This window comes from Ursus americanus, chromosome 14, assembly GCF_024610735.1.
Source record: "Ursus americanus isolate L20-20 chromosome 14, mUrsAme1.1.p, whole genome shotgun sequence".
NCBI lineage: Eukaryota > Metazoa > Chordata > Mammalia > Carnivora > Ursidae > Ursus > Ursus americanus.
Window position 1 is genome coordinate 23,760,707 of NC_142140.1, and position 24,477 is coordinate 23,785,183.

The 24,477-nt window shown below is 39.6% G+C and overlaps 1 protein-coding gene across 1 annotated transcript in view; it reads left to right on the forward strand.

Annotated features, from left to right (window-relative positions):
- Positions 1-24,477, forward strand: part of SUCLG2 (succinate-CoA ligase GDP-forming subunit beta) — a 254,209-nt gene that overhangs the window by 216,744 nt on the left and 12,988 nt on the right. Inside the window, exon 10 of the mRNA XM_045774661.2 lies at positions 17,734-17,854. Within this exon, the coding sequence (XP_045630617.1) occupies positions 17,734-17,854 (121 nt within the window). The remainder of the gene's footprint in view (positions 1-17,733; positions 17,855-24,477) is intronic.

Below are 24,477 nucleotides of genomic sequence, written 5' to 3' on the forward strand. Positions count from 1 at the left end.
CTTGCAAGTCACTTCAGGAACCAGTTCTCCGTCTCTAAAAATAGTGTTATAAATAATAAACAAATCATACCTCGTAGGAGTTTGGTAACGATCAAAGAATTTCTTTATTAAGTAAACAGTGTCTAGCAATAATAGCTAACAATTACTGAGTACTTACTTACCAGGTACAAGGCTTAGTGTTTTACTTGAATTACCACGTTTAATCCTGACACCAACCCTGTGAGATAGGTACTATTATCCCCATTTTACAGATGAAGAAAGTGAGGCCCACAGAAGTTCCATAATTCACATAACTAGTAAGTGATAGGACCAGTGCTTGTGGGTCAGGGGTCCAAATCAGATTCTCATGAGTGAAATTTTTATCTCCTCAAAGTCAGGATTATGTGTTATATATCTTTGTATCTTGCCTCCTCTTTTTGACCTGAGGAATGAAAAGAGCATGTTATTGTATATTGAATGAGGTCCCTCAACATAAGAATCAAAGAATAATTTTGAAACAATTATAGCCTTGACAATGTAACGGACCACCATGCAAAGGAGGAAACTCCTTGTCTTTGAAAAGGTTCCGGCTGTAGCTGGCTGACCTCTCAGGTCCTGCCCGGCTCTAAAGGTTCATTTATGATTCATTCATCTCCTCAGCATGTCCACAATACATAAGGTGCCTTCCTCTGCTGGAAGAGAGAGGAAAGAGAACATATCTGTGGGTTGTGTATTAAATTGTTCGGTCTTAAAGTTCAATCTCCTACATGGGATCCTACCAGCTATTATTGTTGAAGCTTTACTACAGAAGCAAATTTTCATTTCTACTCCCATTTTTAGTTTTGAGAAACTGGTTCAGTTCCTTGTTAAGACGTATTGTAAGCAGGGGCGCCTGGGTGACGTATGGAAATGTTGAATCACTATATTGTACACCTGAAACTGATATTACCCTGTATGTTAAGTAACTGGAATTTGAATAACAACTTTTAAAAAATGAAATAAATAGGGGCGCCTGGGTGGCACAGCGGTTAAGCGTCTGCCTTCGGCTCAGGGCGTGATCCCGGCGTTCTGGGATCGAGCCCCACATCAGGCTCCTCCGCTATGAGCCTGCTTCTTCCTCTCCCACTCCCCCTGCTTGTGTTCCCTCTCTCGCTGGCTGTCTCTATGTCTGTCGAATAAATAAATAAAATCTTTAAAAAAAAAAAAAGTATTGTAAGCATGATGTAGCACCATTATTAAGAAATATGTTATATAGTATGAATGTAGTGCTAGATGAATTTATGTAAATTACTCCATGTTTGAAGAGGAACCATTTGGTACTTGTTCTGAATAAAATTGTTTAAGGGAAGAAAATTGCAAATGTACAGTTTTTCCACCCCTCTTCAAAACTCTTGGCATTGTCTGGGCAGCTAGCAAGGGTGATTGTCTTGAAAATAAGATGACTGTGACACTTTCTAGGTATTCTAGATCTTTAATTATTTCTAAAATCACTGCCAAATGAAACATTTACGGAAAAGCTTACAATTAAACCAGGTATGTTGAAAATTTATGCTTACATTGGTGAAATATCGAAATTTTATGGTAGTACTATTTTTTTTTCTGGAGACAAGAATTCTCTTTTCCCCAATTTTTCATGACTCATCCTTTCTCAACTCATCTTTCTTATCCTTTGAAACTTCCTCTTCAGAGAATCAAAAAAGCTTTCTTCATCATTTTTTTTCCCTCCAATTCACAAGAGCTCCACTTTTAAGTGGAAGAAATAATGTTAGTTTTTCCACAGGGATTGATTATAAATTCCTTCTCTGTGCTGAATTACACTGGCCTCTAGTGGATACCTGTCACAGTTATGTTTCATATTGATTTTGCCTTAACTCACTGTAACACTATACTGTATATTTTAATCATTTTTGAGAATCTATATTAAGCAGCACAATCAGAATTATCAGAGTTTTGAAGTAGATTTCATCATGCGATTCGTTGAACTTTATGTGGATAGTCCCATACTTGTCAATGTTCTTAACAAATCTGGATGATTTGCTGGAATTTTGTAAGATGAAATTGTGATGTTAATGTCATAGTACTTGTCATTTAGCACACATTGTTCTTAAGACATTTATAACAGCTTTTTAGAAAACAACCCTAGTACGGTTTTCAGATAAATAAGATATTAATGGTATATCAAATTATCTTATATCCATAAAACAAAACGTAGCTGACCCATTCCAAAACAATATTGTCACAGTGGAGTTTTTCCTCATATAAAATTTAAGAAAATCATCCTTTTACTAAATATAAATCCATGTCACTTCCTCGGACTTGCAGACCAGTAAGTAGATCTCAATATGACAAAGGACGACAGTCTTCATTCTAATATGCAGTCAATAAATGGTAAAATTACATCCATATTTATTTGGTGATCTGCCATAAATTCAAGTGTTAAATATTTTCTATTGAAACAACTCCATTTCATCATCTTTTTAATAAAGCTGTTTAAACAATATTACTGAAGTCTACTCTTGACTACCAAGGAGCCAACAATCAGACCTCTAATTATTTGATAAATGATGCTGGATCTTATTTATAGGGTGCTTCTGCCTCAGTATCTCTCATGAGGTTGCAATAAAAAAGTAGCTGAATTTACTGTCATCTGAAGACTTGATCGACTTAAGCAGGGAAATCCCCTTCCAGCGTGGCTCACTTACATGGCCATTGGCAGGAGTCCTGAGCTCCTTGCTATATAGAACCCTCCATAGGGCTGCTTGAGTGTCCTTGTGACATGGCCAGAAACCCCAGTGCTTTTTATAACCTGGTCTCGAAAGTTGCTTACTTCCACCATGTTCTCTTATTTGAAGTGAATCGCTCATTCTAGCCCTCACTCAAGAGGAGGTAAAGCTCTACACGTCGATGGAAAGATATTTAGGAATTTGTGGATAGATTTTAAAGCCACCATAGAAGATAATCTTCATGGGAGGATTTGGCCCTTTGGGTTGGATTGGTTTATGTAGAATAGGTGTTTCAGGCTATACCCAAGGACTATGAGCCAAGATGTCACATCACTGTGGGGTGACAGAGGTCCTGTGGGAAAGGAGTAGGGCAGGGAGTATGACATAGTACCTTTGGAGTCCTGGGGCCTGCCACTCTCCAGATGTATGACCTTGGGGACACTCCTAACATCTCTGTGTTGAGTACCATCTGTAAAAGAGGAAAACCAATCACTTTCCTCATAAGATTATGGTGAGATAGAAGTAAGTTAGCCCATCTAAAACACTTAGAAAACCACTTGGCATCTTAAAAAATGATCAGTAAGTATTGGTCACTACTTCTGGCATTAGCAGTATTATTACCATATGTAGACTCACACTCTAACTCTTCATTCTGCTCTTCCTTAGCCTCAGAAATCCTGCTGGGATTTCCTCTTCAAACTTGCTTAGTTTTTCTCTCCCTTTAGAGCTTTAGTCTACATCCCTCCATTCACACATGCAACAGTTGTCCCCAGAGTATTCCTTAACATGCAGAGATGCTAAAATCATTTGGGAGAGAGGAAGAATCAGAAAGTTGCCAAGAAGGTGGCCACGACAGCAGGAAGGAAGCGTGCGGGTTTGGAGAGGACCGTCCAGGATGCTGGCGTGCCTGACTGCTGAGGCGACTCTAGTGGTGAAGTGCTGGGGACAAATGCAGCTCTCACAGACATTTGGTCTAGGAAGCTCAGTGTCTTCAGAAATCCAAATTCCTGGCTTTTGAAAATGCGAAGATATGAGCACACTAGGCCTCCATCCCCATGGCAACAATCAGCTGGATTATGTAGCAACAGCCCCTTTAGAAAAGGCTTGTCTTCTCCAGGAAGTCAGAATCTCTGGTCTTAATCCAGGCCCTCCTGACTCATTTCTTCACTTCCATGGCCCCGGAGGGCATTGAGTTTGCAACTCCTCTTGCCAGTTAAAGGCTGGCACTCTTGCAGTTTAGTCTCGCAGTATAATCTTCCTTAGGAAGGACTGCCACCTTCATGATACCCCATGCATCTGTCAAGACGGCCATTGAGAACTACAGCATGGAACTGAACAGGAACTCCTGTTCACAGACTTGACTGGGCAGAGATTCTTATCTTACCAGCTAGCTGATGAGAACTTTGGAGGGCAGCTAGATGGCATGGTGTGAAAGGAAACTTGACAGGTCACATGTGTGGCGGAAGTGGACCTTATGGGAGGTGTCACCTAGTCAAGGCAGACAGGAAATGGGAGTTGACCTGAGCTGCTCCTGAGCAACTCAGAAGACTATTCCAAGGTTTCTAGAGTGAAAACTTGGAGATGATGTTCAGGATGATCTTAAGAAGAAGCAAAAAGCAGTCACTTCAAGGCATTTACAAAAATGCATCTGTGACTCCCAGGAGCTTCTACTTTGGTAGGACATGAACAGGCTTTAAATAGATACAAGAGTACCTTTTAGATTTAGCACATAGGAAAATACACATTCATGGAATAAATCCATGCTGAGGGATATGGGGGGAGGAGTGAGCTTCTGCAAACAAAGGGATTTTTATTTTTGTCCAGGTGTTTCAGAGCATAAAGGGCAGGTACGTGTTTAGGGAAGAGAAGAGGAGGCTCTAACATGCCAGGAAAGCAAACACTTGTCTGACTTATATGGATTCCAGGAGTGTGCGTGTGGGGCCCAAGCTCACTTCCCAGCAGAGCTGTAGAGATCTTAAGTATTTAGAGAGCTTCTCTTTTCTTGCTTACATTTTTTTCTCGGTTGTTAAGCCACCCTGTACATATTCCCTTGGGGTACATTTTATTGTTGACTATTAACAGCTCAATGGCACAGTTTATTTACTTGATAAAGCAGAGTAATGTGACTTTTGAGGTAAGTGTGAGGCCACTGCTTGCAACTGGCTCATTGTAGTTTTGTGGAAGTTAAACATCGCCTTCTGCCAGGGCTGCAGACCTACATTTTTACTTATTAACCATCTTTTCAGGCTTGTCTTCATGTTGCTTGTATTCTTCTTTCAGACGGACTGGGAGGCCACATGGGGATTCAGACTTATTGAGCCTATCTTTCATTATGCTGTAAATAAGGTTTGCAAGTCACCTTCTAGATGGTCCTTCCTTAGTTTTCCTTTGCAGCTAATAAACCAGATGAAGCCATTTCAGTGCTGAGAAGCTCGTTTTCACCTAACAAGCTATCATTTGTCATTTATAATAGACAGGACCCAAGATAATAAAGCATTTGGCTTATTTTCCTTTTTCTGCCTTTACCTTGGGTGTAGATCCAGACAGTTAATGAGCAATAATTTCAGATTCTTAGGTGTTAGCCATCTCCCAAAAAGAACCAGAGAGAGGAGTATCTGATAATACTCATTAAAATGGCTTGAGCTGAGAGTGTTCACAATTTTTTTTCTTTTATTTCATTATTTAACTCAGGACCGTGGGTATGTTGTAGAGAAAGGAAAACTAAACAAACAATTAACCTTCCAGTTCTAGAAGGTTCAGATGAATGGACTTTCTCAAATTCAAGCTGGGCTGGTCCAAATGGGATGTTGTTATCAGTCTCACTAGTCATCACTAGAAATGATGATTCACTCAACTCATGGTATATGGAGGAGAGTTTATTTACAAAGAGATACATAGCGAAGGTGTGGTAGAGAGTACAGGAACCATAAGAGAAGGTACAGGGTCTGGGAGCTAGCAGCCTGGGACATCTTAGATCCCTAAACCAAAAGGAAGAGAGAAGGGGGTGGTTACTTAACGAGAATAAAAAGTCTGTAATGAAGGCTTTAAGATGATCACAGACCTTTTGTGGAAGGACACACGCACTCAAGACAGCTTCACTGGGAGGGACCTGGAGGAACGTGAAAACCCTGACTGCAGGTCTGTCTTCACCTGCAGAGGCTTCCCAGATGCCAGACAGAAAGGGGCCCCTTCCTGTGGTCCCTAGAGTCGGCCTTCTAGGACCCAGCGGAGCAAGGTGGAAAAGGGTGGGGTGGGTCAGGAGAGGCACAGGGATCTGTAACACAGTTGAGTCCCAAATGACCTCTTTGTGATAGTTGGTTGAACATGTGCCTCAAGGCATAGAATATTCAATATTTGGGAATCCTTTTGTAAAGAAAGTCAAGCAACTTGAGAACTCCACGGACATCCACAAAAGGTTAACCATGGGCGGGAGAGGGTGTGGCCAACCAGTGATTTAGACCACTTTGAGGTGAAAAGAGTTTTGTTACATTTCATTCGTAGCAGGCTGTGGTGGGTAATCTGCTCCAGACAGGGTATTCTGACATTTGCTGAACTGCTAAATAAATGAATCAGACTTCCACACAACAGATTACAGCAAGGTCAGACAGTGATATCAGTAATTTTAGAATATTGTCTATAGCTCAGGATGTTTCTTGGCGACAGTGATATCGGATGCTCTTAGGAGTTGAAAAATGAATTCCATAGATTCCTCTCCCTCTGATATTAAATACTACAGGGCATCAGTTCTGCCCAGGCAATTTAGAAGAACCCTAATTCAAATGGAATGTTGATTTTTATAATTACAGATGTTTTAATGGGTAACTTTCTTGGAGGTTTTTTGTTTCATTTTGTTTTGCTTGATTTAACTAGAATTTAAACTTTTGATGCTAAGAAATATTATCTTCAGTGACTGTTTTGTGTTTAAGATCCTGGGTGTGAAGTTTGGGGTTGAGGTCCCTTTCCTGGGATGAACAAAGGGTGGGAATTTAGAAAATAAATTGGAAGCAAGTACTTAAACAGAGAAAATTTTTGGCAGTAAACTGATTTTCACAAATATATTGAGAAAGATCTGTTATGAGAAGAAACATATGTGTGTGTTTTTAAAATGTTTTATTTTACTTAAAATGGTAATTTTTATATAAAAATTTTAATATAAATTTTAGTACATAATAAATAGTTGTAACTTATTAAGATCTTAGTTGGAAGCTTATATTTTGACTTTTCCCAGTTACATATTTATCCATTAGTGGTTTCGATATAAATTTTTGTCAATCCTTTGTTTCTCCAGAAAACTAAATAATCAAATAGGTTTATCTGAACAGATGTATGAAGCATCACAGAATCATTATATGCCACCTTCCTCTTACACTAGACTTGTTATTTACAGAAACAGTGGGTTTTGCTATTAACTAAATTTATCTTCATTTCTCTATGGTGTGAAGTGTGAATCTGTGTGGTCCTAAGTTTTGGCTCTGTCTGCTTAGCTAATTTTTTTTTAATTGATGTCAGTCATGAATACAGGCAAAGAAATCACCCATGGAAGCATTTTTCCCCTTTCTTGTAGGAACCAGTTACCCTGTGAAGACTATTATGTTGCAACAATAGATAGATAGACATCCTGTTTATAGATTAATAAATGGGTCTTTTACCCAGTTGCCAATTTTATGGGTATTCTCTATATTAACTCTGTAACAAATGATGATGGAGTATACATATTCACATTCATCAAGATGACATAAGTCTGAAATGATTGGACAAAATACTACTCAGAAAGAATGTGCCAATAAATATTCTTAATCTGCATCAGTATAGTTCCCATTGCAAATAATATATAGATATTACATTATGTGCAATGAGTATCCTGCCTTGAAAGCAATTATCTGTTAAGTTGGGAAAGCAGTTTTGTAACCAAAATATTTCTTAACAGTCAATTCTGATAGCTGATTTCTTAAGTGAGAATTGTATGCCTCTTTTTTTTTTCTTTAAGCCTTTTGATGCTTCCTGGTGAACCAGTAAGACCAAAATCTCCTTACTCGTTTTTATTTTTTTTCTTTTAGTTTCAGATAGCTCTGTGGCCAAATTACACATCATAGAAGTTTTTGCAAGAGCTATTTTGAACACATGACACTCAAAAAGAACCTTACATTTGCCATTCTAGGTGTCCAAGTGGTTTTTGTAATCTTAACAATGGTTCTGATTCTCAGTTCAAAAGGATGTGGGAAATGTCTCTGCAAAGGATAAAAAACATGTCTGTGCTGTTCCCTTAAATATCTGTGTTCTTCAGTCCTTTTAACTTCTTGTCTCCTGTGCCTGCTTATAATGCCAACCAATATTTCCATCTTTAGAATTTTTTTTTCCTTTTCCTGTTTCCTGTTAATAGCTGACTTAACCCCAGCCATGGTGTTTACTAGCAAGTGGGGAACCATTTGTATTGATGACAGTCCTTGGACTGGCCTTGGCATTCATGGTTGTTGTTCTTGATTACAAAAGCCTTCCAGTTTTCCAGACACTTACTTCTAAAAATAATCCAAAGAGTGACACGATTGGTATCTTTGAGAAGAACCCTAGGTCCCTGTGCCATCCAAACTCTCAATACACCAATTCCTGAACTCACTGGCAATCAAATTTCCGTCCCTTTGACTTTTGTAGAAAATGACTAAAATAGGATATTGCAAGTTAGAACACAGATTGTTTGCTAAAGCTCTCATAAGCTAGAATCCATACTGTTTGATTAGATGACTTCTTTCACAAAACATTACATAGGCCTAGAGCTTCTCAGGACACACATTGGAAAGCTTTCACTTTCTAACAGGGTCTCATCTGGGGAGGAAATATGGCTTTATAATTTGTATGGTGCAGTATTCATAGTATTTTTCTAACCCCTTAAAATAACCAGGGCACCTGGGTAGCTCAGTCGGTTAAACATCCACTCTTGATTTCGACTCAGGTCATGCATGATCTCAGGGTTGTGAGATGGAGCCCCACATCAGGCTCCATGCCCAGCATGGAGCCTGCTTAAGTTTCTCTCTCTCCCTCTCCCTCTGCCTGCCCCCACTCTCCCTCTCTCTCAAATAAATAAATTAAAATTAAATAAAATAACCAGTTTTCATAATGGAAGGTACCTTTGTCCAGTCTAGTGCTGGAAGTCGATACTCATTTTTTTTTGGTTTTTATACACTTAAACATACATAATTAATGAAATTGTAGTGATTATGCTAGATGTGAATTAGGTTTCCTTACTGTTTAATATTTTCTTTATAAAGAAATGGCAATGTTGACATTCAGTTCTAATTATCAAAATTTGCGTGGTATGACTCCAAAATTAGACAATCATAGAACACACCCGATTTGAGTCGTCCCTCCACTGCCACGGCAGGCACTGTTTATAGGTGGCAGATCTCTCCCATTGAACCAGGTCATGGCCCTTACCTGTTCTCAACACATTACTCAAAATAGCCCTACAGAGTTAACTGTACCTTCCAGTGAACATTCCATCACCTAATACTAATACAACAATGATGTCTCAAGTGATATAATCCTCCATTAGAGTTTTACTGATCATTGTTAGAAATAGTATTTCTGTATTCTAATAATAATAACAGTGGCAAAGGGATAAATTTCAGCATGATGGAAATGAGCAAGAGGGCTTATCAGTCTGCAGAGAGGGGTCTTGCAGAGACATCTGTTCTATTTCAGAACAGACTCTAGGTTTCGAGGGCCAGGATCCACTCTTACACCGTGTATCATCATCACTGTATAATCCTGTCTAAGTAAGGAATGCAAACCACAACTCTTTTTTTATCAGTAAACAGGAAACATTGGGTGGTACAGAACCGAAACTCATTGGTCCACAAACCTCTAAAAGATATCTTACCTCTGATGCATTTTAATGGGGCACTGAGATTTGAAAGCAAGAAATATGTGGGCACTAGAATATAGGACTCAGAAATGTGCCCTTGAAATTTAGAATAGAAGCAAAGTAGAGATGGGGCTTTTGACTAATCATGGAAGTCACTGGTTATAAAGAGATAGCTAGAGGGAGGAGAAAGACCATGGACTTTGAAGTCAGAGTAGCTTGGTCCAGTTCATGGCTCTATTGCTTCCCAGCTCTGTGCCCTTGAACAAGTTATCTGAAGCTCTTTGAGCCTCAGCTTCCTTACTAAGGGAAGTTGTAGTACATAATTACTAGCACCTGGGAAAATTAACATGCAATGCATGTTAATCCTCCATACCATTTTACTTATTTTAGTGAGAAGATTGCAGGATATAACTAGAGAAGGAATTCAGGAAGAAGAGAATAGATCAAGGACAAATTAGACACATTTCCCTCAGTTCATTCTGGCTGTTCTCAGAGGTCACGCCTAATGGAAACTTGGCTCTCCATCCAAATATTGTTCATCCACATGTGTTACTTCCATGCTATCAGTTTTGGAATAACTGATTGCAGAGTTGGAATAAAATGGTTGGGCTTATCTCGATTGAGTAATTACAAATGCCAAAATATTTGATATGAAGGGTGATGTTTAAGATACTTCCTTTTGATTCTGAGATGATTCAGGCTGAATTGTGTGAACTCACTAAGAAATGAAAGAAATTAAGAGGGCAGAGTGAGAGGGTGAGTTCTTCAAGAAATACTCTTGTTTTCATATCATTCCTAGCGATTTGGAGGGTGTGTCATTTGCTTTAACCCAGCGATCCTAATGCTTGAATTCACACAAAAGAAAATAATTTCAAATTTCGAGAACAAACCAAAAGTAGAAAACCAAGCCAGAGCAGCTCATCCCAGTTAAACTGAGCTGTCGGCTTATTTGTAAGTTTACAACAAAACCCAAGATTGAATTCCTCACCTGAGTCACTTCCTTATTGACTGAAGCCATTTAGACTCCCCTCTCATTTAGCAGAGTATTTTTATTAAAGCCAGGCATACAAACATCAATTATCCAAGCTGCATCTAATTTCCTTCACCATTTGTTTTCCTTCGTTGGCTGCCAATGGATTAGAAGACATGATTAGAATTCAGCAGGAAAATAAAAACAACAAAAAAGAGAAAAGCAGTTTAACAAAAACAGATGCTTAACCAAGAACAACAACATTCAGAATTAAAATAACTTGTGATTTAAAAAATGCCCTTATCTCGCCTAATGTAAACATGCTTTCTTGATTTTTCTCAGCATTGTCTACTGTAATGGGACCAAGTTAGCATGCTGAATTAGAACAGGCAGAGGCAAAACCCAGTAGCTGCTCTGACTGTGCTTAATGTATATACTGCAATATGTTTTAAACGCAGTACAATACTTAACCATTTGCAATAACAGTTACAGAATGCCTTGCTATTTGGTGAAGTCTTATTTGTTTGCTTCCAGCCAACATTAGGGAGAGAAAGAGAATAAAGAAAAGGCATTCAAGACATCTTGTGAACTTGTGAAAGGTACAGACTTGTTTCAGAGAAATGATATTAAAGTTGGCATGGACACATTCATTTAATCAGCCACTACTACAGTGGTGGCAAGAACATAGTGCAAAGGAAGAGAACTTACAATATGAAAAGTTCTATCAGAGAGATTTCAAATGAGGCAAAAGCAGTGGAGTGGTAGTTGCAGTGAACTTGAGCCTAACCATGAATTAAATCATGTCTGTGTTAGGAAGTGGCAAACTATGGCTTATGGGCCAAATCTGGCCTGCTTGTTGTTATTATAAATAAAGTTTTATTGCAACACAGCCACTCCTATTCATTTACATAATGTCTGTGATAGCTTTCGTGCCGCAATGGCAGAGTCGTGTAGTTGGGACACAGCCTGGTCCACAAAGCCTAAAATACTTACTGATGTTCTCTTAAGAGAATGTTTACCAGCCCCTGTATGTATGGTATATGTCAGTGGCACCCCTAAGATTGCCCACCTATTATGGTATGGTGAAACGGACCTTGGTTTGAACTGTGACTTCTTCTTAATAGCGAGGAGACCGTAAACTCTGTGAAACTAAGTCAATTCATAAAATAGAGGTCATTAAACTCATCTTATAAACTTAATGTAAATATACTATGGATGCTGAATGAATGATAGTTCCTTTCCCAACATCCCTGAAGGCTGTGCAGGTGTCTTAAAACCAGAGGCTTCTCAAACTCCTTCTCATGGTGTTTATTCTGTGAAGACTGTGTCATTTGGGCCCAGCCAGGGGTGATCCATCTCATTTCCCACCACTCCACTTCTCAAGCTTCAGGTATCAGATACTCTGGGTTCTGTTCGGTTTCTCACATCCACCAAGTTATTTTCTGCCCGTCTGTCTTTGCCTATGATATCCTCTTGTCTGGAGGTAGTTACTCTTCATCCCTCTCTTAATTTTCATAGTCTATTCCTGACTGTCCTTCAGATTCAAGGTTAAATGTCAGTGTCCATGAGAGGCCCTCCCTGACAACTCAGTGTGACATGGGTGCTGTTCTGTGATCTCTGAGTACCCTCTATTTCCCTCTGCTTGATAACTCTTACTACTGTTTGCAATTTTAGATATAAATATAGAACATTTTTGTCTGTCTTTTCTTTGAATATCTTTTGCCAGCTTAGTTACTGGCTACACTCAATGGTTAGAAAAGCGCCCAGCAAAGGGTAGGCCCTCAAAAGTTTATTTTGAATAAATGACTCACTTTTCATTGAGCAATCTGGCAATATTTGCATTTCATTAAAAGTAGCCAGGATAGGGGCACCTGGGGGCTCAGTTGGCTAAGCATCTGCCTTTGGCTCAGGTCATGGTCCCAGGGTTCTGGATCGAGTCCCGAATTGGGCTCCCTGCTCAGTGGGGAGCCTGTTTCTCCCTCTCCCTCTGCTGCTCCCCCTGCTTGTGGGTGGGCTCGCTCGCTCTCTCTCTCTTTGTCAAATAAATAAAATCTTTTTTAAAAAAGTGGTCAGGATAATTTTGAAGAAAACTGAATTTTTTATCCTGATGACATGCTGGCTGCATTATTGGTACAGGTTGTGTGAATCTCTCTGAACCTGCCCTTTCCTTTCTGCAAGTGGGTTAGGCAGTCTCTGCATCCCACGCTTGTGGTAGAGTCAGCTGTGGTAGTGAATGGGGAAAGTAGTAAGCACAAGTACCTGTTGGGGGTCCTCAGTAGGTTTGCTGGCTCCGAAAGATACCTGACAGTAGATGAAGCGGTAGCCCCTGGGATTCTCTAGGTCTTTAATACCTTCAGTGTCCGTATCTGTAAAGTGAGAAAAATAATTATGCTCACCTCCTATACTACTCATTTGTTAAACACATCAATACATGTAAAATAATTAGAATCCTCTCTACTATCTGTTAAATGCCTGATAAACATTAACTATTGTTGTTTGTAACTATTATTGCTCTCGATTTCTTATGGACGCTTTTCCCAGAAAAGTACACATTCAAACAGCATTTTATAAATAGTTGCAGAGAACTCACAATTCCCCTGAAACTCCTACTCTTACCGTACACACATACACTATGCATTATCCTTTACCATTATCTGCCTTTGAGGCCAAATCCTAAAGGAGAGTTTGGTCAAAGGACTTACGTAGAATTATCCAAACATATTATTGTGTGTGTGAGTTGAATCTGTCTGGGGTTCCCTAATGTTCATCAGATAATCAAAGAGATGATGTTGCCAAGAAGGGTTTTAGTAGTGAGTCTGATGGTTGGTTGATTTGGAGTTGAAAGGAGCTTGATAAACACCAAAGGCTATCGCTTTTCTTCTTTCAAAGTCCATTCTTTAAATTGTGAACTAAAATCTGCAGCCAGAGTATATTTTGCAAAGCCAAACACACACAGACATTTGAAAACCCTGTTCTTGGCTTGTCCGATCACCTGCACAGCTGCCAGCAGCCGCCGCAGACCTCACCGCGGGAGTTGCCGTCTGGGGGCTGGGGGCCTGCGCGGTGTTTCTGGCACCGGATCTGCCTCACTGGATGATCTTTAACTTTCCTGAAACTGTAAATAGCAGCCCCTGTAATTCTCACCTGAGAATTTGGAAAAGCCTGTTCGTAAAAGCACTTAGGAATCTTCCAGGAAAGTCTCTTGGTACCTAAATAGACCTAACCACTGACTTTTTTTCTTTCTTTCTTTCTTTTTTTAAATATTCTCTTTGCCAGGAAAACAAAACAAAAAGACTACTTAAAGTTGCTATTGGTATTGTCATGGAACAACAGTTAGTGATTGTGATAATGAACGGACATGTGAGGCGCACATTGAAAGTTGGACATGCTTTATAAATGCTAAGTAATAATACTTATGTCACGAGGCTTTCATTTTCAAACTGTCTTAATTTCATTCTCAGTTTGAGATTGTAGATTACAGTCGTTAATTATAGAAATTGGCCCAGAGTGAAACCTTAAATCAGATTTCCACTAAAGTGCATGACTGCAGCCAATTACTTTATAGTGGAAGGAAATGGCATCATCCCTGCTGGAGTGGGGTCTTCCCTCTAGCCCGGGTGGTGATTTTCCTGTCTGTGCTCTGTGGCCCAGCAGGTGTTCTAAACAATCCCCTTTCCCTGAGCTGAGCAGCCTGTGAGTACTGCTGTGTCATGCTCTCATAGAAGTCCTAACTGCGTTGTTAGTATTGGTTAAACCCTCTTTCTCCTCCTTTCTTCCACACTGCTTTCCCTCTCTCTCCCTTTTGCATTCTCAGCCTCTCTCTCTCTCTTTTTCTCTCTCTCTTCCCCTCCCTCTCTCCCTTTCTCCCTCCCTCTCTTATGCACTCACGTGGACTGTATTTCTCAGCTCATGTTTGCTCATGTGCTCATTCTTCTTTCTCTCTGTCCCTCCCTGCCTCTCCTAGAACCGCCCCTCTCTTGCCCTCTCCAAGGGAGGCTGCTTTCAACACCTGCCTTCACCCAGCTCTGGAAAGAGAAGGACTAAGCAAAAAGAGCCAAGTTCTCATCCCTGGCCTTTGGCATCTGCAGCTGTGTGACCCATAACATCTTGGGCTACTTCCCCATTTAGTCCATAGGTCCTGAAAGAACTAAGTTGGATATATGCTCTGCCTTCATCCTGGCTGCTCTCTGCTACCTGACTTCCTACTCTTTCCCTTTCTTTGTTGACCAGAACATCACCTCTCACATGGTAACAGTCTGCATCACTGGCCCTGCCCTGGTCTTAGTTCTGTAAGGCATCTGTAGACCTTAGATTGTAATCGCCAGTTTACTGGTCTGGCTCTCAAACTAGTCTTTGACTTCTTTGAGGATGGTGATGATATCTTATTCATCTCCATATCCTAAGCCTTTCACTCTGTACCAGATACAAGGAGGATGGTCATTAAGCATCTACTGAAATTAATTTAATTCATTCACTCTTGAAACCACTGTTTATTAGATGACTATGCCATGTCGTGGATTGTGCTAGCTGCCGCTGGACAAACTACACGGTCCTGTTGTGGGGGGGGATGGATGCACAAAGGCGACCCCCACAAGGGAATGCAGGGTGGGGATGCAGGGTGAGAGGTGAATAAACTCCACGGGAGAACAACAATCCATTTCTCAGTGAGTCTAACAAAGGCAACTAATCATTCCTCCACTGTTGGAAGAAAGGGCTTTTCCTTGGGTTCAGTGCCAGTGCACATGGCTGGCTTATGGATAGGTACAAGTTGTTAAATGAAGAGTATCTATTTTTAATGCCAGATGCTCATTCACTGCTGTGAGATACCGACACGCGAGAGCCTCGTAGGAGCTGAGCACCACCAAATCCAGAGCTCACATTTGACACTAACTGCAGGGAAGAGCATTGAGTCATGTTGGTCATGGGCCTCTTCCCTTCTTCTTGCTCCCCTACTCCTGCCTATTTAGGTGAATTCACAAAAGTTTGTCGTGTGAGCTCTAACCACCCTGTAAAGATGAATGAAACCGAGCCATTCACCCTAACTTGATGAGGCAGGAAAAGCTCACCAAAAATTGTTAACATCTAAGAATGTACAGGTTGAAACGTGGCAGAGGTGTACAGGGGGCCATGTGCACCTTACTAGAAATAGAAAAGCCTGGTGCTTCTGCACAAACCTGAGTGAGCCTCAGCAGTCCCTGAGTTTCTCTCTTGGACCCCATGGAGTCATTATTGCTCTTGAGTGTTTTTTATTCCATTGTTTTGGCAAGTTCCTCTCCATCCCACAGCTATTTGGAAACTACTACGGTACCAAGCCTCAGTGCTAACAGCACTTAATAGCTGTCATTAGAAAGCAAGCTTCTGCTTACCAGTCAGCCTGCTGTGAATGGTAATGGAAGTTTTCTGTTTGGGGAGTGGCCCCAATCTCTAATTGGCTTGAAAAATATTGCTCATTTATTTTATTCTTAAGACGTTACCTTTTTATTGTGCTTCACTAAGTGTGTGCCTCTGTTCTGTTCTAATTCAGAATAGCTGTAGTGTACTGAAAGAGGTTTTCTTATTTCTTACATGTTGTTTCGGTAGCTTGCCCACTCTCGTTGTTGCTCGTTGAAATAAACACATGTATAAATATCCATTCAGTTCTTTACAGGCATGTACTAAGCATTTCATGTGTATTATCTCATTTAGGCCTTTCAACAGCCTTACAGCCTATGTACTGTTACTCCCGCCTTTTAGATAAGGAAGCCATGTTCAGGACAGGGTGCGTAACTTGCCCAGGATTCCAGTGCTAGTATCTGGCAAGAATGAAGAATAAGAGTGGACTTTGAGCCTCACCACGGCAACGTGTTAGCTGTATACCCTCGGAGCACGTCGTGCAAACTCTCTGCGTAGCTTTAGCAGCCACAGAGGGCTCATCTTCCCTGGACTTACTGAATAGGGTTCAGGCAAGAAGCCAAATTTAAAATAAGGGTCCATGTAATGGGTTCTTTCTGAAACAGTTAAGTGCAGAACAAATGTAAGGCATTCTTTTGTGGTATTTTTTTTTAAAGATTTATTTGGGGGGGGGGCAGCAGAGAGAGAGACTTTGCAAACAGACTCCCCATGGAGCGTGGAGCCCCACGCCAGGCTCGATCTCACAACCCTGAGATCATGACCTGAGCTGAAACAACTAAGAGTCAGATGCTTAACCGGCTGAGCCCCTCAGGTGTCCCTTCACATTTGTTTTGTGTAGTTAATTTAGCATACTGAAATAACAGGATTTTAAAATGGCACACGACACACACATATATGCTTTAGTGTACCCTAATTTAATTGTGATGCCATCGTTGGAATTTTGATGCCTCCAGCTTGACAGATAGCCATTTTCCGTGGGTGTTATCAATTAATCTAGGTAATGAATTCTCTTCATTATCTTGTTCTTCATGTTAATTATACAGGATTTTCTTATACCTATTTATCAAGTCAGGACAAGTCTTTTTTTTTTTTTTTTTTTTTTGGCCCACATGCCTTTGAATATGAAAAACGTATAAACAGGTTAACATGATGGGTTTAAATTTACATTTCTGAAAAATTCCAGTCACTGGCTTACTCAGATCCTTACTTGTGGCATGAGCTTGTATCTCATTCTTTTGGGGCTCATTTTTTTTTCAATCAAAAATGTTGTTATCTAAGATAATTAAACTATTTCTGGTCTTTGAGGATATACCTCTAGCATATCAAAGAGGTATTCAGGAAGGATGAAAAAGCTTGAATCTTTACTAAAACAAAACAAATAATCACTAAGTTCCTACTTTTGAAATATTCCTTAAGACACCATGACAAATAAAAATTTAAGTATAAAGCCTGGGGGAGGGAAGGAAATAAGCACATAAAATTTTAAATGACACTACTCATAAAGGAGCAGTTCTAGACAACAATATAAGAAATGTAATAAATGAGTGGTGATTGATTTCATGTTGAGTTCAGAGAATTGAGTGATGGGAGAATATGAGTTAATACGGTAATGATACATATTGCTGTTTACTAATTCAGTACTCAGTTTTAACTTTTTTAACATTTTGTGGCCTTTTGTCCCATATTTTATATTCTGTGGTTAAAAATGACAACAACAACAACAACGTCTTATTCTAATTGTCTCTTTTGCTTATTTTTGAGAATGTCAGCCAACAGCGTTTTGATGGGCACCTTTCTATTTTTTATTTCAGGTGGAAGCCATCCTTGTGAATATTTTTGGTGGAATTGTCAACTGTGCCATCATTGCCAATGGGATCACCAAAGCCTGTCGGGAGCTGGAACTCAAGGTGCCCCTGGTGGTCCGGCTGGAAGGTGAGTCATGGTAGATTTCCACAGTGACCAAGACCAGGTACCCAGCGTGTCTTGCACGTACAGACTTCCTAAGACAACATAAAGAAACACTGGCTTAAGTAGGGTGAAATAGATATTCTACAGAAATACCTCTCTGAGTCTCTAACAGGCTAGTAAGGACTGCCTCTCTCCAAAAATAGCATAGGTTATGATTCTCCAAATTTTCCAAACTCATTCCAGGGTGGAGCCTTTCTATTTTGAATCACTTCGTGAGGTTAGTGCTTTGAAACACTCTTGAGAAATCCTACTCCAAGATTTATTCATCGTGGGCGAGCAATGGCGGTCAAACCTTTTGGTCTTAGGACTCCTTTACTTGTTAAAATTGAGGACCCCAAAGAGCTCAGGTTTATTTGGGGTTATAACTGTCAGTATTAATTGATTACATAATTAAGTTATTGAATTAATTAATTTGGTAACAGTTATAATAACTACTTGGAACTTTTAAAATACTTCTTCAACAATAATTTTTATGTTGTATATTTTATTATAAATATATATATTGTATATTTTATGAAAAATAACTTTAAAAAATTTTGGGGAGACTAGCAGCACTGTTTTACATTTTTGCAAATCCCTTTATTTACTAGGTAGCTTAATATTTGCTTCTGCATTATATCTGTTGCAATATGTTGTTTTGGTTGAAGTGTGTGAGGAAAATACAGCTTCATGGAGATATCTATTTGAAAATGGGAGGGGTTTTTAATCACCATTTCATATAATTGTGAATTTTCTTCATTGGTACTACACTAAAGTTAATAAGTAGTAGTTTCTTTTTAAAGATTAGTGTTATGTGAAATCTGCAACCATTTCAGTGGACTTTTCATACTCTGTTATATTAAAATCCACTGATCTGTCTTGCATATTAAATAGATTTTATACATGTGTGGTTTACAGTACCATGCAAATGGGAAATACTGGATTATGGAGATCTTGCAAAGGTTGGCACATTTCAACACACAATATCAAAACGTTCACATTTGTTCATATCACACCATTCTCGTCAGCAAAATGTCTAAATATTGGGATGCTGTCAAAGTGGTAGATGCAACTTTTCCAGAAATCTAATTTTCACTTTAAATAAAGTATAAATTTTATCATCAGCCACACAGCGGTCAGCTGTTTTCCTCGAAGTGACAGCCTCGCTTCACTCATTTTGGAGAAAACGGGTACCACATTCCTAAATCAGGATAACCACAGTGTGTCCGTCATTCTTCCAAGAAAATACAATGTTCTGTAGAGAAGTGGGTGGTTTCACTTGCCACTCAGTTGCACAAATGCACTTTTTTACAACAACCATTGTAGTTCAGGGGGCAGCAGACTTGTTTTACGTGTACTTGCCACTCAGTCACTCAGTGTATTCAAAAGACCTGTGCTCAGGAGTTGAGTTTTAATAAAATTAATATTCCTTTACTGTTCATCAAGGACATTCTTGCCATCTGCAAGTGGCAACTTCTTATTGCAGGTGGGTGGTGCTGAAAATACAGTGGCCATTCGTACAGCTTGGTGCCATGCCTTTGAGTCCGCGGTAACATGCCAGTTATTTTACCCACCCTTGCTTTTGCTGCATCGGTGCAACTGCCTGCAGAGTATTGTTGTTGTTATTATTATTATTATTATAAAAGTAGTTTTTATGTCAGGGACTTCCCGCAGGGTTCTGTGGACCACACTTTGAAAACCACGGTAGTAGGGAAGCAAAAACAGGCACTCCAGTGTGAGCACCTGTCCACCTGCTCAACAAGTTCAGATTACACTGACCAAGCAGCCCCAGGAGTAGATTTCTGCGGTGCTGTTCTTGGGACAGCTCAGTTTCCCCAGCTTCTGGGCCGGTGCCATAATTCCCTAGAGACCAGGGATATTTTTGACCTTGCTGTGTATCCCTGTCTTTTGAGGTCAAGATTCCCAAATAGCTGCAGTCTCTTTTGTTTTGTTTTGTTTTGTGTTTGCCTCTTTCTTTCTGTTTCTTTTTTCTCTCACTCTCTGCAACTCTCCTTTCTCCCTGAGACTCCCTGCCTCACAAATATAGGTCTGCACCATATGGACTTGAAAGAAATATGATCACAAAGAAAAATGGAAATAGCTGGAGCACCCGTTGGCAAGGTTTAATATGGACATTAAAACGTACGAATGAATTAAATCTTCTTAAAAATGTAAATGTGACGTAATTGATCCCTATAAAAATAATTTCAATAAAAGGAAAATTACTGGCAAGGCTGCAATGAAAAAATTGATCAAGAAGTTAGTGGGTTCCTCAGTGTACATATAATTCTGATTAAAATGTGAATGTCACAGTGTTTTCAGGGCCCAAATGACTAGTAACCCTCAGGTTCTAAAAGCTCTGCTTGTGTTCTTCAAGGGGAGCAAGTGTCTATAAGCAGATTAGAATTCGTGTCTGTTGCTTAGAAATGACTAGAAATGAGTGTATACTTTGGTGGACTCATTTTTTTCTCGTGATCTCTTGTGCCTGAGTGGTCAGCAGAGGCCCATAATTATTAGCCCTGTGTACATTAGTAGAAAAGAAAGTTACCCCACTGTACTTTTCTACCTCACTTAAAAAAAAAAAAAAAAGGAGCCCTTCTCTTATTTTCACACTGCACTTATATTCCAGAAGTATTAAATGACCCCCCTCATTTATCTGTATCGTGTGTATCTGGATAGTACACATGCTGAACTCTGCAAAATACCACGTCTGACATTTTCTCCCCTAATAATCGCTGTTGCCTGCCTCGGAGTTCTATCTGAGCTACTAGGAAGAAGCTTTGAAATTTCTCAGTTTGTTAGACAATCAGATTTGCATCTTTTAAGTTAATGTACTTCCAAAATAGATGCTTGTGTTTTTTAAATTTATTAATTAACATAATAAATACTATGTGTGGGTCATTGAGCTTTAGACATTAGGTAGGAAATAGAAATAGAAAAAGCCATGCCAGTTACTAGATAAATGGGAAAATACAACAAAATACAAAATGGGAAATACAACAAAAAGAAAAATGAACAATACAAGATACAATACAAGATAACAGATCCAAAATGTTGATGGGTATTGGCCCTAATAGACTCTGCTCCTGTCTTAGTAGCGGTAGCCATCGGGGCATCCCAGAGAGCCACTAGCATGGCTTGTGGAGTCTTCCCAAATATCGATACCTTGCAATGTCCACCATGCAATGTACCATGGAGAATTGAATGTGATGATTTGAGATGAAATCAAAAAGGATACTGTCCCCCCAAATTTATGTAGACTAAAAATATCCATGGTGACCTCATTACCACTCCTGTCCTTCACTGGAATGGCCCTATCCCGTAATAAGCATCAAGAGCCTTTTATCAAGAGAGCAAAAGCAGGAAAGCTTTCGACATTTCTGGAGTCCTAGCTGGTGTTCTTTTCTTCCTCTTGTAGAAATTAGTCTTTTGTGAAAAATGTCTCTCACACTCAACATGGTTTGTACCAAGGTCAGTAATACCCATATGTGATTTCTGGGAAACCAACAGCCCTACACCGAATCAGACCTGTCCCCACATTGTGTTGGTACAAGAGAAAGGTGAAGAATTCAGCTTTAACTCTGCTGTTGGCACTAATCAGAGATAACAAAATGAAGAAAATCAGTGATGGTATTACCCATAAAGGCCCTGTAAAAGGAACTAAATAAAAACCAAGTCAGTGCTCTTTATGTTAAGGGAATGCAGACTTCTGTAAAATGTGTCCCTGAAGCTGAGTGCCTCTGTAGCTCAGCCCACTTTCTTTGGCATAGTCTTCTTTTTAAGCTTACTCAACATTGACTACTATAATTATAGCACATTTAGAGATGTGAGTTAGCAGAGAAATATTATAAAAGGAGAGTTTCCAAGATGAGCATGGAAATAAGTAAGATTTGAATCATTGGAAAGGAAAGGGGAGGGAATTTGGTAAAGGATCAGAAGCAAGGCATCTGATCTATTCCATACTTGGCAGTTGGTCCGGGATCATAATAGTGGTAAAACCTGAAACCTAGGACCTGGGTAGATCAGAAGGCTGTCCTGGAGAGAGTAATGGCTTTGCAGCAACATATTATGGCTATAAAACAAAGTGGGAAAATCATGTCGGTAGCCAGAGTCTACAACATTAGATAGAATCTAAGAACCCAGGCAGGATTGCCACATAAGAGGTAAAAGTAGAGTAGACAACAGCAGAGATAAGAAAGGAAATAGAAAAAAGAGGGACATTGGTTTTTAAATCTAATGACCGGGAGAATGAAGGATGGCATGGTTGACGATCTTGGGAAAGTCAGAAGTGGGAACTAGCTAGAGAGGATGGGAGAGTATTACGTTGGGATACAGTCATCCTTAGTTGAGATGAACCTGTAGCATCAGACGGAACACATGTGGAGGTTGAGATGGAGGAATTTAGGGAGTGATCCAAAGAGAAATGTGATAGAAAAATGGGTACATCAGCCCATTTTGAAGTCCCCCAGTAAGCCACACTCAGGTCTTGCTGCCTTGGAAATTGTTCTCCTGCAGTACAGCTTAGTTAAAAGGAGAAACCAACCCAAACCAAAATCTCCTGTCACAGGAAGTCTGGCGCTCAGCGCTTCCTGTGGGGAACAGTTGCTAACTACCAGGACCTTTTGAGGAATTTCTCTTATACTCAATATAAATTTTTCATTAGCTTTCTCTGGGTTGGAACACAAATTCTCCTCCCACAAATCTCTGTGCATTCAGCCATATTTTACCCAACTTCAAAGCACTATATGGATCCTTTTTTTCTGAACAAACAACTCCTCATCGTCTGTGCTGACAGGAAAACAAAGTGGTATATGAAGAGGGAGGAAGATTTTGGGCAATTCTAGTGGTAGTTGCTATTTAACTTGATTGAACACTGTACTTTTTGTTTTAACTGATGAGTTTTCAGTTGTATTTATTCATATTAATATTCAAAGTGGTTCACATTCCCAGAATGTGCACCATCGTCCAGCTAGTGAAAGGGAGATGGGAAAAGGTGTCCATGATCCCAGCATCTGTGATAAAGCTTCATGACACATAAAAACCAAAGTGTGGCAGAAAAATTTTATATGGGGTCTGAATTACAATAATGATTAATATTGCTAAAATTTGTTAACTTGCTAAGTTTCAGATACTCTGACACATGGCTGTATAGTCTAAACAAATGTCAGATTTTTAATGGCCGAGGTAACAGGCATTTCAAAAGCCAATAACTGGTTTTGTTAGTTGTATCTACTTCCTATAAATAAAGAAGTTAGTCTCTCTTGCTTGTTAGACGGCCATTTGGAAGATCCAAGATCCTTGCCATAATTCTCATTAATCTGTGACCCATATTTTCAGCACTCTGTTGCCACACGTAGTGTATTAGAAATGTTTTGATGAGGAAAGTTTTAATCAATCAGACTTGATTTAGTGGGATTTTTGTGGACAAATCTTTGTTTTCAGCTGTATAGTAAGTACAAGCTGTTTCACCAGTGGGTAAGGAAAGGATTACCCTCCTCTTTGAAGATGGTAATTTTATAATTACATGTATTTACTTGCCTTATCACAACAGAACTCACCAGCTGAGACAGGATTATTTTTGTTTAAAAGACTCCTAGGTAAATCAAGCAATTGCATTTTGGGGGGGAGTTTAGTTTTTGTACACAGTTGCTTCTGGCATGAATAAAAAACAAATAATCTGAGATGTTTATTTTTTTTTCTCTTTGACGTGTATATATACTTGGCACAAAAGTTACGTAGATGGTTAATTTAGCCCTACCCATGATATTGTTTAAAAACATACATTTATTAACACCTTTGTGTATTCACTGTGCAAAGACGTTTTAACCAAAGCTTTGGGTTTTGTATGGGCAGTTTTAGTGTTCTACATCAGGCCTGCCAATATCTTTAGAGAATTTTTTTTTAATTCTTTTTTCCTTCTTGTCCAATTTAAATCTGCAGCAAACTTTTTTTTTTTAAGAGATTTTATTCATTTATTTGACAGAGAGAGAGAGCGTAAGCAGGCAGAGTGAGAGGGAAAAGGCTCTCCACTGACCAGGGAGCCTGATGTGGGGCTCGATCCAAGGACCCTGGGATCATGACCTGAGCCAAAGGCAGACGCTCAACCCACTGAGCCACCCAGGCGCCCCTGCAGCAAACTTCTCTATCTCAAATAAGTCTGAAAAGGAATTTGCTTTTCTCTCAGGTGCTTATTATGATTCCAAGTTAAACTATAAATAATAATGAGCCTAGATAATTGGTAGATTGGATCCTTTTTCTCTTAGCCAAATCTTTTCAGTTTGATTTTTCCGTACAGTACCAAAAGGTTTGTTTCAGCAACATAAACATTTTGCTTCTCTTTTGACAAATATCTTTCGAAACAAGAGTCCCTTATGGTTCCCTTCCTTATCCTTGTCAATCCCTCTAAATGTGCCCTTAACTCTCTTTACAGTTGTTGAGGACATAAATGTCTCTAAGTCAGAAACTTTGTATCCTGTTTCTTTCACTTTCTCGAAAGAGGCCCTGGCACCTCTTCTGCGTGGACAGGTCCTTTTTGTCGCTCTCTGCAATACTGACGAATTGGAGCCCCAGCCAGAGCAATGCACGTCAAGTGTCTTTCTTAGCACAGA